The following is a 14,196-nucleotide window of genomic DNA, read 5'->3' as shown; positions in this document are numbered from 1 at the left end:
AATACGGAGTAGGAAAAAAACACTGCTACATTAATTTGTTTGAGCTGCACAGTAAGCATTGTTAACAAGCGGTGTAGGAACGTCGTGAAACAATCAGCTCAATGTGATCAGCCGAGCGCGTCCTGATGTCTTTACCAGATCTACTGTTATCGGTTAGTCATGCCTTATCTTTATCGATTGCTCCCGTTTCCGTTCTACCTTCTTCATGTTGTTGTAAGACTGTATGGTTCAAAGGTTATGTTATTCTAGTTTCAAACCATATGGTAGGCAAACAGCTACATACTGTTACTTTTTGCACATCAGTGAATCCGGGAGTGCCAGGTTAACACATCTCACATTTTATGTTGTACAAAGCTCGATCTGTAGTGATTTATGTAGAAGATCCAGATGTCAGTTTACCAGTAACACGGGTCTTTCTAGTCCCCACAACTTCCAGTTAACTCGGGAGACACTTTTTATCAGGTGAGGGAGGTGATGGAGATAGTCCTGTAATTTGAGTGATCGAATGCTATACTAGTATACAATTAGACTAAAATTATAACATTGCTTTCTTTTCTGATTTTTTGAAAGATGTTTTCAAAGTTTACAACTCGTTTCTTTCTCACGGTCCATTCCTTGACCTAGAGTGACATACCAGCGGGAGCTTCAGCTCCTGATAGGGTCACCCAAGCTGGACTGGTCAAAGGGTAGAGGCTAGACTAATATGGATCACTGTGGGTCACCCAAGCTGGACTGGTCAAAGGGTAGAGACTAGACTAATAGGCATCACTGTGGGTCACCCAAGCTGGACTGGTCAAAGGGTAGAGGCTAGACTAATATGGATCACTGTGGGTCACCCAAGCTGGACTGGTCAAAGGGTAGAGACTAGACTAATAGGCATCACTGTGGGTCACCCAAGCTGGACTGGTCAAAGGGTAGAGGCTAGACTAATATGGATCACTGTGGGTCACCCAAGCTGGACTGGTCAAAGGGTAGAGACTAGACTAATAGGCATCACTGTGGGTCACCCAAGCTGGACTGGTCAAACGGTAGAAACTAGACTAATAGGCATCACTGTGGGTCACCCAAGCTGGACTGGTCAAACGGTAGAGACTAGACTAATATGCATCACTGTGGGTCACCCAAGCTGGACAGGTCAAAGGGTAGAGACTAGACTAATATGCATCACTGTGGGTCACCCAAGCTGGACAGGTCAAAGGGTAGAGACTAGACTAATATGCATCACTGTGGGTCACCCAAGCTGGACAGGTCAAAGGGTAGAGACTAGACCAATATGTATCACTGTGGGTCACCCAAGCTGGACAGGTCAAAGGGTAGAGACTGAGTGGGTGGATGGGTGGATGGACGTAGCATACTCCCCTGATCGATCTAGGATAGATCTTCGTCGGTGTACGTATTGGGCCATTTCTCGTTCCAGCCAGTTTGGTGGAACAACGGTCGCGATGTGCACTATCCTGTTTGTGGAAGGATACATATAAAATACCCCGTGCTGCTAATCGCAGAAGGTGGTGGCAGTGGATTTCCTCTCTGTGGGCCTTAACCATATATCAGACGCCATAACCGTAATTAAAATGTGCTGAGTGCGTCGTTAAGTAAAACATTTGTTTGTGTTGCACGTGAACGAACCTTCCATGACGTAGACGAGGTTGCCGGTGTCACCCTCCTTGATGATGGTGCTGTCCTTGGAGTACTCCACGGGGTACATGCAGTCGACGATCTCGCGGATCTGAGACATGTCGAGGTTCTTCATGAAGTCGTTGTCCAGGATCGCCTGCTTGATCAGCTCCTTGGAACTGCAAAACAACACACAACATATCAATAGGAGAATGTTTATAGACTGGGGATATCACTTCCAACACACACAGATATCAATAGGAGACTGTGTTTATAGACCGGGGATATCACTTCCAACACACACAGATATCAATAGGATAATGTGTTTATAGACTGGGGATATCACTTCCAACACACACAGATATCAATAGGAGAATGTGTTTATAGACTGGGGATATCACTTCCAACACATACACAGATATCAATAGGAGAATGTGTTTATAGACTGGGGATATCACTTCCAACACATACACAGATATCAATAGGAGAATGTGTTTATAGACTGGGGATATCACTTCCAACACACACACACACACACACACACACACACACACACACACACACACATGTCAATAGGACAATGTGTTTATAGACTGGGGATATCACTTCCAACACACACAAATTTCAATACGAGAATGTGTTTATAGACTGGGATATCACTTCCAACACACACAGATATCAATAGGAGAATGTGTTTATAGACTGGGGATAACACTTCTAACACACACAGATATCAATAGGAGAATGTGTTTATAGACTGGGGATATCACTTCCAACACACACATATATCAATAGGAGAATATGTTTATAGACTGGGGATATCACTTCCAACACACACATATATCTATAGGAGAATGTGTTTATAGACTGGGGATATCACTTCCAACACATACACAGATATCAATAGGAGAATGTGTTTATAGACTGGGGATATCACTTCCAACACAAACAGATATCAATAGGAGAATGTGTTTATAGACTGGGGATATCACTTCCAACACATACACAGATATCAATAGGAGAATGTGTTTATAGACTGGGGATATCACTTCCAACACAAACAGATATCAATAGGAGAATGTGTTTATAGACTGGGGATATCACTTCCAACACATACACATATATCAATAGGAGAATGTGTTTATAGACTGGGGATATCACTTCCAACATACACAGATATCAATAGGAGAATGTGTTTATAGACTGGGGATATCACTTCCAACACACACACACACACACAAACACACACACACACACACACACACACACACACACACACACACACATGTCAATAGGACAATGTGTTTATAGACTGGGGATATCACTTCCAACACACACAGATTTCAATACGAGAATGTGTTTATAGACTGGGGATATCACTTCCAACACACACAGATATCAATAGGAGAATGTGTTTATAGACTGGGGATAACACTTCCAACACACACAGATATCAATAGGATAACGTGTTTATAGACTGGGGATATCACTTCCAACACACACATATATCAATAGGAGAATATGTTTACAGAATAGGGATATCAGTTCCAACACATACACAGATATCAATAGGAGAATGTGTTTATAGACTGGTGATAACACTTCCAACACACACAGATATCAATAGGATAATGTGTTTATAAACTGGGGATATCACTTCCAACGCTCATATCACTTCCAATACACACAAATATCAATAGGAGAATGTGTTTATAGAATGGGGATATCACTTCCAACACACACACAGATATCAATACGAGAATGTGTTTATAGACAGGGGATATTACTTCCAACACACACATATTGATAGGAGAATGTGTTTATAGACTGAAAATACCACTTCCAACGCACACACATATCAATAGAAGAATGCATTTATTGACCGAGATATCACTTCACTAAAATATATCAGCTATTTTTGTTCAACCTAACCATAACCATACCTCAACCCTAAGTCTGACTTTACGAACGTAATGATGTCGGCTGTTTGTTGTCGTCTCAGAACAACGCGTCGTATTGAAAAACACAAAGACAGCGAGCAAATGGTGTGGGTGGTTGGGAGGGGTGGGGGGGGGGGGGGTGGGGGGGGGGGGGGGCTTCATGCCATGCCACCACATACCCCGGAAAAAATATATTTTAAAAAATCCCTTTAAGCAGGGGGCCGACCGCAGATCCGCTCCCTTATCATATCCGATGACGTATAAACATGAAAAACTAATTTTGTAAACGTGTTCTCTGTTCATCGAAGCACATCAATCAGAGATGCCGACAGACGCTTTATCCGTTAAAGTATTGAGATAGCATCTCACGTGGCGGGGTGTAGCCCGGTGGTAGAGTGCTCGTCTCAAGTGTGACTCGAGTTTTCCCCCAGTCCAGTCAGTGCCAAAAGACTAGTAAAGTAAAGGTCATGGCATGTGCTCTTGTAACTATGGGAAAGTACGTGTATAAAGGATCCATTGCTGGTTACCGTAGACATCAAACAGATGGGTCACTGGAGAAGTCAGAGCCCAAACCTGGGATAGGCGTGCTTGAACCTTTTCGATAGGGGCACGTTAATAGAGTTCCCAGTTTCCAGTTCAGATGAGAACAATCACAGACAAACAACATGAAGCGAACGAGACGACCTACTGCTGACTGCTCAATTCATGAAGGCAGTAAAACTCCCCGATTTTAATTTTTAAAGTACTAGTATTCAGAAACTGAAACTGAACGAAGAAGAAAAATATAATGTGCTGAATTATCGTTTAAACGTTATATTACCTTCCTTTTGTTTCGTCAACGAATGAACGTTGAAAGTGCCACCAACTTCAAATAGAGCACTTAATACTGCTATATCTGAAATGGGTTTCGGTAGATCTAGGTTCATAGTGTGTATTCGGATTATAGAACCGGCATCGGTGGCGTCGTGGTAGGTCATTGGTCTACAGGCTGGTAGGTACTGGGTTCGGATCCCAGTCGAGGCATGGGATTTTTAATCCAGATACCGACTCCAAACCCTGAGTGAGTGCTCCGCAAGGCTCAATGGGTAGGTGTAAACCACTTGCACCGACCAGTGATCCATAACTGGTTCAACAAAGGCCATGGTTTGTGCTATCCTGCCTGTGGGAAACGCAAATAAAAGATCCCTTGCTGCTAATGGGAAGAGTAGCCCATATAGTGGCTACAGCGGGTTTCCTCTCAAAATCTGTATGGTCCTTAACCATATGTCTGACGCCATATAACCGTAAATAAAATGTGTAGATTGCGAACATCTTATGTTGACAAAACAGCATCGCTACTCTCGCTGGAACTGGAACAAGATTCAACGCTAAAACAAGTTCAAACATATTTTGTTTATTAAAGCAATATCGTTAGCCTAAATATCAAGAAACTGGAGCAACATATTTAGTATGTCGGTAAAAACGGGATTAGATTCATTAGTTATTTTACAGAAAATACGTGCAGTGGTACTACAACAGAATGTTGAGGTGACTTAGTAAACACTGAAATCATGGGTCGTCATGGATACTCTGGAATTCCTTTAGTTTTGTCTTTGTAATGTTCTCCAGATAGAGAAAATAATACATAGTACCTAAAAACACGACTATATTTGAGTGGTAAGGGATGATATCCATGATGTCCGTTCTCAAACTAAAATAACATTAGAAGAGGGTGGGGGGAAAAGGATGACAGCATCACACACACACACACACACACACACACACACACACACAGAGAGAGAGAGAGAGAGAGAGAGAGAGAGAGAGAGAGAGAGAGAGAGAGAGAGAGAGAGAGAGAGAGAGAGAGAGAGAGAGAGAGAGAGAGAGAGAGAGAGAGAGAGAGAGAGAGAGAGAGAGAGAGAGACAGACAGACAGACAGACAGACAGAGAGACTGAGTCAGTGTTATAGAGGTGACCCAGGCGATCCTCCTGCTATAGAGTGAGATGGTATTTCTAATCTGCTATCAGATGTCAGCAAGAATGCACAACTTCGTGAGATCCTAATCGTCTGCCTGCAACGACAGCACCAGACTGATTAGCGCTATTAGGAGCAACAGGTGCACCGACTAGTTCTGTTCACGAGTCCGTTTCCTCGTTTCATGCCCGCTTATCGCCACGTCTAGCTCACCCATCGCGTGCTCATACACGCGCCTAACAGACACGTGAAACGCACGGAATACTTTCATGTGCAATTTTACGATAAAACTATTACAAATGAAACAAATACCTCCATAGCAACACACAGTGTTTCTTTGTTTACCGTATATTCATTATGTTTTAAAAACGAAAGCCTTATATGTATATGCAAAATTGCTTTCACCGTTTGTCTACTATAACATTAATATTAGTAGTATTTGTATGTTCTTGAAGCTTGGGGCTTTTTTTTATATAAAAAAAGATAAAATACTCCTCTTCTATTTTATTTTGTTTTAAATATTACATGTTGAAATGAATGTTTTGTCAAATTTAATATCAGACCACCTCCACATCCATCCGTTTCTTTTGTCATGTTCAGTAATGATGTTTTCTCTCATATTTATTTGTATGATTCAGTCTCTCATTCTTTCTCATATATGGTTATGGAACAGTGAAAAATAATAGTCTGTCTGTCCATATATGTCTGTACACCTGTCGGTTTGTCTGTTAATCTGCTGGCTTTATTCATAGGACCGCCTGCCTACCCATGTTTCAGTGTCAAAGTGTGTGTAATCTAACGTATGGGTGCTCTGTAATATTGATGAAAGAGTACTTCTCCAACAAAAAGCAATCTAAAATACTGACACGGACAAGAAAGATGGCCAAGTCCGGATTGACAGGAATGCTGTGTTCTAACTACTGTGAAGAGTCGCGGTAAGCAGAACTTTCACTGAGATGGGTTTAGTAGCGCACGACTACAAAGACTTCTCACAGCGTGTTGATTTGTCGACTCGGATCTCAATCACTACTCAACTCACATACGCCGTCAAGGAATGACAAGAGTTCTTCAGAATGAGTCTTTGAGAAGCTGTCTGGCGTCTTTCAAAGTACGGCAGTCCATTACGAGCTGCTAAGACCACAGTGAAGAGGATTCCTTTCCCACTCGGTGTTAATGTTGTAGCTAACACACGACTCGTACACTAAATTAAATGATTTGGCTATACTTATTAAACACAAACTAGCTAGCTATCACCCACAGACTAAAGTAAATACCCTGGGGTTAATGTATACTAAATAAAGATCCAAAAGATCAAATATAAAACGATAATATCGGTGCCTCCTCATTCACGGATAAGTCATTAAAATAAATGTTGTTGTTTTTTGATAGAATAGTAGAGCTGACAATACCCCATTAACATACGTCTGACAATTAGAGTTAACGCTATGATGATAATTTATAATCGCCTTTTCGTTAATTGATCAATGTCATCGTCACATTTTGTACGTGTGTTCCCATTTTATAATCACATCATGTCTTATCTCGCCTTCATGTAAAATTCTTTAATCTCATTGGTTGTTTGCCGTTGGACAAATCCCTTATCCCCCTGTGGGCGGAGCCAAATTCTCTTATACCCCGTCTGTAATTTCCAACAGTTTCCAGCCGCCCCAGTTAATGCTAAAGCAATAATTAGATTATAAATAACATTGATAATCAATCAAGTATACATAATTAATTTTATTTTTACTATAAAATACACTATTTCAATACTTTTAAAAGCTGCAATGTTGAACTCGGCCACCTAATTACGGTCGTGGTGTTATTGTATTAATGCGCGATTAGCAACAGTTGGTTTTTTGTTTTTTATTTTTAATATATATATTTGTTTACTACATACATTTCTGATATAAAAAAAAGTGTGTTTTTTTAAATTTTTATTTATATCTGTTTCAGACAATTTCGTATTAAAACATTTGAAGTTAAAAACTCGTTTATCGATGGAACTATTTTTCGTCACTGGCAAGTGGTTTCGTTCGCGTCCGCGTGGTACGGCTCCGTTAATAAATTGTTAACAATTATTGTCTGGCGTTATTTTGATTATTTGGCTATATGGTTTAACATGTCGGCAAGATAAATTCGTTGTAGAAGCATCTCTCGGGGTAAATGGCTTTTTATGTACCCTCTGTGTGTTCTTTTACCCTCTCGCCTTCGGCTCGGGGTAAAAGAACACCCAGAGGGTACATAAAAAGCCATATACCCCTCGTGATGCTTCTACAACTTATATTGTTCCCTGAACGCCGTGTTACACGACCTACATGTAAGTTATGCTAAATTTTGTACGTGTGGTCCCATTTTATAATCACATCATGTCTTGTTCCCTGAACGCCGTGTTACACGACCTACATGTAAGTTATGCTACATTTTGCCACTTAATTTTCATATTAATTTTTATCATCTTTTGTCTGTCAAGTGGCTAGGATATGTCCTTCTATAGACGAGACGCTAGATACAGATTCATGGAATCAACCACTATTTCAGGCACGGCAGAGCAGGGGGGGGGGGGGGGGGGGGCTTGGGGGCTCTAATCACCCCAATAGTTAAAAATAGTATTGGTAGTAAATCTTAAGGCATAGATGTATTTTACTTGTAGAATGCAGGAAATTGCATTTCAGGACATCTAGTTTTGAAAAATGTACGGGGGAGCGTACCCCTGAGCCGCCTAGAAACTTTGCTTTGCACCCTCGATTTCAATCAGCCCTCCACTGTCTACTTTCTTTGCCAAATGTCCATTGGACGCATTGTACAGAGATACGGTTTTGATCAAGAGTAACTGTTTTGTTGTTCAACATCTACTAACACGGACAAAGATATTTCGCGTTAGAGTATTGCTGACTATTATTTTCCCGGCGAGTTCAAATGTGTCAGTTTTACCATCAACCTGTGATAGAGTTATTGCCCTTTGTTAACGCAGACGTTATTTTCTGCTTGAGCGCGTGGAAATCTGGATAATTATAATGAGATAAAAATAAATCAGCGTTTACGATGGATTGTTAGTGTCCAACGAGCGTACTGAATCGATGTGTTTTCTTCGTAAACCCAAACTCGAGTAACCGTCTGTCTGGTGTTACGTAAACGGTTGTTATAATGAAAGACGAAACTACTTTCATTTCAATTTATTTTCGTGCTTATATCCAATTAAGGTTCAAACACGCTGTCCTGGGCACACAACTCTATACTGCTATTACTACTGGTGCTATGTCAACTGCTAATCATTATAATACTCAAGAAAAAGAAGAAGAAGAAGATGAAGAAGAAGAAGAAGAAATGAAACAAATATCATCGTTTCCAAATCAACAGGTAGTACTTAAGTTTTGCTGTCTGTTTTTACTGTTATTGTTACTTAGCAAAGCAATGAACCATCATCCATATTTAACAAAAAATCATTCAGTATTTTTAATCAAAATGTAGTGACCATTTTGAATTTCAATGTTGCCAAAGATAAATTAAGTAGCTTGGAAGAACGACAATTTTGAGAGTAAACTAAAAAGACACGCCAGTTACAATCAAAGTTGAAATAGGGTTCAAGTATTTTCCTAGAACCGCTCCGAATCTGCTTTAGTTTGACGAATCTTCACCATCACTGATACATGCTGATCCGATTTGTCATACTGTGGTGGTCCGCAGCAGTAAGCTGTGTCAAATCCAACACTTGGCGGCATTAACGCTAGACTGGTCCCTGGCCGCGCCTTATTACGACAACAATATACGCGAAAACCTAAAAGTTGTAATTTCGAGGAGTCTCGTTAAACGAGAGAACAACGTTCAACCAAACAGCGCAGGAAGAACATTCCATAAACTGTTTTTATGCTTCACGTTAAACTAAATGATTACACCAGGAACCAGTCAAAATGTTCGCGAACGTTAGCAGTGCTCGCTAGCCATGAACGCAGGCCAGGCTATTTGTTAGGTAGCTCTTCGTGGTAAGAAGGTAATGTTTAGCAGATCGACTTATGGTCATGGACGGTACAAGTGGGTGAGTTACCAAGGTAAGGAATTAATCAAGTCTCCACAGTGAGGGTGAACACAGAAACATCTAACACCATCTTTTCCTCAGCTCACAATACTCGGTAATGGTATTATGGACTACACAATTGGGCTAAACAGTGTAAAGCAACCGCGTGCGTCTGTTTCTGATCCAAACAATACTCGTCGATAGATGTGTTAAAACGATGTGGTATGTGTTGTCCTGTGTCAGGCAACAGACCTCTAGGGTTCTTATTTCTAGTCATTCCTGTTGTAACGCTCCTTGATTCGTATTTCAAAGGACGTGGTTTGAGCTATTCTGTTAAAAACATGCTGGGGGAGGGCGGTTAAAATAATTTTGTTTCCGATCATATATAGCATGTAATTCCAGATACTGAGTACCAATATTGGGGTGTTTAGTCTGGGAGTGGCAGTCCTATTTGAACGATCATATATAGCATGTAATTCCAGATACTGAGTACCAATATTGGGGTGTTTAGTCTGGGAGTGGCAGTCCTATTTCAACGATCATATATAGCATGTAATTCCAGATACTGAGTACCAATATTGGGGTGTTTAGTCTGGGAGTGGCAGTCCTATTTGAACGATCATATATAGCATGTAATTCCAGATACTGAGTACCAATATTGGGGTGTTTAGTCTGGGAGTGGCAGTCCTATTTCAACGATCATATATAGCATGTAATTCCAGATACTGAGTACCAATATTGGGGTGTTTAGTCTGGGAGTGGCAGTCCTATTTCAACGATCATATATAGCATGTAATTCCAGATACTGAGTACCAATATTGGGGTGTTTAGTCTGGGAGTGGCAGTCCTATTTCAACGATCATATATAGCATGTAATTCCAGATACTGAGTACCAATATTGGGGTGTTTAGTCTGGGAGTGGCAGTCCTATTTGAACGATCATATATAGCATGTAATTCCAGATACTGAGTACCAATATTGGGGTGTTTAGTCTGGGAGTGGCAGTCCTATTTGAACGATCATATATAGCATGTAATTCCAGATACTGAGTACCAATATTGGGGTGTTTAGTCTGGGAGTGGCAGTCCTATTTCAACGATCATATATAGCATGTAATTCCAGATACTGAGTACCAATATTGGGGTGTTTAGTCTGGGAGTGGCAGTCCTATTTCAACGATGCAGGAGGGATGTATTGTCCAGTATAAAGGTTTGGCTGCCTGTCTATGTAGCTTGTGTGAAGAGAGCATGTTCCCCCCCCCCTCTCTCTCTCTCTCTCTCTCTCTCTCTCTCTCTCTCTCTCTCTCTCTCTCTCTCTCTCTCTCTCTCTCTCTCTCTCTCTCTCTCTCTCTCTCTCTCTCTCTCTCTCTCTCTCTCTTGCTCCGTCTGTTTCTCTCCTCTCTATGTGTCCCTCTCTCCCTCTTAACTGTAAGCACGCGTTGAACACAAAATAGTGGTAGTTTATTATGTACTGAGGTGTCGTTATACAAACATTCCTTTCCTTTATGACTATAAACAAAGTGTACCATATATTATTTCGTACAGTATAGCTCGTGTCAAACCGTGGCTAATCGAGCACGTGTGAAGTATATCTTTCCCATTGGGTCACGCCACAATTGCGAATCTGAATAATATATTTAGTAAAACAATTACTGTAATAATATAAAAATAATATAATACTACTACTAATAAAATTTAACAGTAATGAAAAACCCGGTTTATTTAAATCAGATAAGAATCTGATGTTAACGTTTGTTTTGTTTAACTACACCACTAGAACACATTTATTAATTAATAATCGAAAATTGGATGTCAAACATTTGGTAATTCTGATGCGTAGTCATCAGAGGAAACCCGCTACATTTGTCCTAATTAGGTCAGGTCAGTGTGTTTAACGTGCACATTCAGAATAAGCTGTTTTAGCGCACGCTTGTCCTAATGCTGCAAGTAATCTTTGATATGCACTTTCACACAGACAGGAAAGCCCACTGGACCGTGCACCAAGATGTCATCACAAAACGTAATTCGCTGATTAAAGTCTTAATTCAATTGTTTATTTGCCCCCGTAGGGGCTATCAAAAATTGAACGTTCCGCCCAATTAAAGGCGTCAGTTCGGGGTATTGGGAATAGTTTTCAACTAGCAATAACCACGCCTCGGATAAACCTCACTGGCTATGGTATCGCCACTGCGCAAAGCTGATGAAAACTTGGTGGTTACAATACATAAAGCCACTGAAAACCAACTGGACACAGGTGTGCTTGTTATTCTAAACTGAACGGAAAAATTCATTTACAGCTTTTAAATACTATAATCTGTGTTATAGATTACCAATTATTTATTTGCTGTTTCTGCTATTAAATATATGACATTATATTTGTATATATATTGTATTATTAAAATCATCTGAATTTCATTTGTTTTTAAAGTTTCAAGAGCAATGACTGCAAGCAAGTAGATAAAGCATTTCTTTTAATAACGACATATCCTGTCCTGGACGGAACATTTAGCGTAAGACAACGCCTACGCCCATGACAGGCGTGCGCTACAACAGCTTGTTCTGGACGTAAACGTTAAATCACTTGACCTTGACCTTAATGACACTGCCTTCACTTCTTGATACCATTTCATTTCAACTTATTTTCGTGCTTATATCCAGTTAAGGTTCAAACACGCTGTCCTGGGCACACACCTCAGCTATCTGGGCTGTCTGTCCACGACAGCGGGTTAGTTGTTAGTGTAGTGGCCTTACACCTACCCACTGAGCCCTTAAGAACTCGCTCTTGGTTGGAGCCGATACCGGGTTGCGAACTCTGTACCTACCAGTCTGTAATCCGATGGCTTAACCACTGCGCCACCGAGGCGGGTTTTCTTGATACCACTGACTTGTTGGTTTTACAATAAATGCTAGTTGTTTCAACAACAAACCAAAACTAGCAAATTGTGACATGGATTTAGATGCGGACTCAATGTTAGGTCAAGCCTAAAATTATTGCATTGGTTTGTTTAACAACACCACTAGAGTACATTGATTTGTTAATCATAGGCTTCTAGGTGTGAAACATTTGATCATTAGACATAATTAAAGTTTTCGGGGAAACTCGCTACATTGTTCCATCACTAGGTAGGGATCTTGTATATGCACCATCCCACAGACAGGACAACACACACTGTAAACACGGTTAACGCTTAAAATCACCCAGCCCGTATTTCTACAGTCAGAATTAGTTTTTTTTAACAGAAAACATATTGCCACAAAACTAACTAGCGACCATTAAGCCACGAGACTGGTAGGTATTCCCTTCCCATCCCAGTACTGGCTCCCACAGAGAGACTTGTACACTTTCACGAGTCAGTGGGTGGGTGTAAGAGCTTAGACCACTATACAGATTTCTCTCTCGCTAACCACCAACTACCAATAATCTACCTGTTGTCCTGGACAGACACCCCCCATGTGTGTGGCCAACCTTGATTGAATATATGTACTAACAGAAAGCAAAATGATTTAAATTCATGAAAGTGAAAGATCAGCAATAATTATTTCAAACTCTAAGCTGACGTTTCATCCATTATACGTGTAGCCTTCTAGCGGACGTTTTTCTGCTCGGCCTGGCTGAACTCGGCCCCCGACTCGCTTCGACACGGCCTCGTTATAATACCATGCAGAGTTATTACCAAAACCGATTGAAATAATTATTCGGTGACTAGCCAGTGTGAGAACACGACGCCATAACTCTAGGACAGGTAGAGGGGGCGTGGTCCCGGCTCGTGCTGTTCATTACATACTGTAAACATACAGGTGCAATTCAATTCCATATGTAAACATTTAAGTGGGAAACATGTTACCATGGCAGCAAATTCAGGATAGTGTCTTTTTTAAATCAAAGAAAAACGCGGGGGAGAGGGATTAATTCCATTTTAGACAGTGACGTCATCAAATACGTTGGATTTCCAATTTGATAGAAACAAGTTCTACTATACATTTTGTTTTATTTTTAAACAGTATATAATCAAGAAAATTTATTAAGGAAGGAGAGAGAGAGAGAGAGAGAGAGAGAGAGAGAGAGAGAGAGAGAGAGAGAGAGAGAGAGAGAGAGAGAGAGGGGGGGGGGGGGGAGGAGGAAGAGAGGGAGAGAGATGGGGGGGGGGGGGGGGTTGAGGTAGAAAGAAACATATGTGTTTGTGTTAATGTGAAAACGGTTTTTTGTAAATTAAAACAAATGTACCCGTTTCAACGCCCTTATACAAAAATCAGAATAAAATAGTTTGTTTTCCCGTTCACAAACCCACGATGTTAGTGCAATGAACTGTTGCTTTAGTATCATAATTCATCGACAATATTTACGTTATTTAAACTCGTGCATCAATCATTAAGTATGACTGATATGGCGAAATTATCGAGAAACACGATACTATTCACACAACTGTCATGGTTGCAAGTATTTGCTGATCTGTTGCAAACACTTTAATTATTGAAATATAATCGAGATTACGGCTATAACAATCGGTCACAGATAGTCCTCGTTTTCACAATCAGTCGTCGATGAAAGCTGTATACGCATGTCTAAACTCCTTGTACTAATAACCGAACGTTTCTGCGTGGGAGTACTAAACGCTGTAAAGGCTCGACGATAGAATGAAAAGGCTTGGCGTGTACCGAACATGTATCTTAAGGATC

General features: G+C 40.6%; 1 protein-coding gene and 1 non-coding gene across 2 annotated transcripts in view; both read right to left on the bottom strand.

Annotated features, from left to right (window-relative positions):
- LOC121378627 (cGMP-dependent protein kinase 1-like) overlaps nucleotides 1–14,196 on the bottom strand; it is a 181,469-nt gene that overhangs the window by 78,719 nt on the left and 88,554 nt on the right. Inside the window, exon 2 of the mRNA XM_041506891.1 lies at nucleotides 1,627–1,793. Within this exon, the coding sequence (XP_041362825.1) occupies nucleotides 1,627–1,793 (167 nt within the window). The remainder of the gene's footprint in view (nucleotides 1–1,626; nucleotides 1,794–14,196) is intronic.
- Nucleotides 11,580–11,718, bottom strand: LOC121380274. Its single transcript, XR_005958909.1, has one exon. It is a non-coding gene; the product is annotated as a U4 spliceosomal RNA (small nuclear RNA).

The sequence above is a fragment of the Gigantopelta aegis genome, chromosome 8 (genome assembly GCF_016097555.1).
Source record: "Gigantopelta aegis isolate Gae_Host chromosome 8, Gae_host_genome, whole genome shotgun sequence".
Classification (NCBI taxonomy): domain Eukaryota; kingdom Metazoa; phylum Mollusca; class Gastropoda; order Neomphalida; family Peltospiridae; genus Gigantopelta; species Gigantopelta aegis.
The sequence above is the reverse complement of the archived record's forward strand: the minus strand, read 5'-3'. Positions and strand labels throughout refer to the sequence as shown.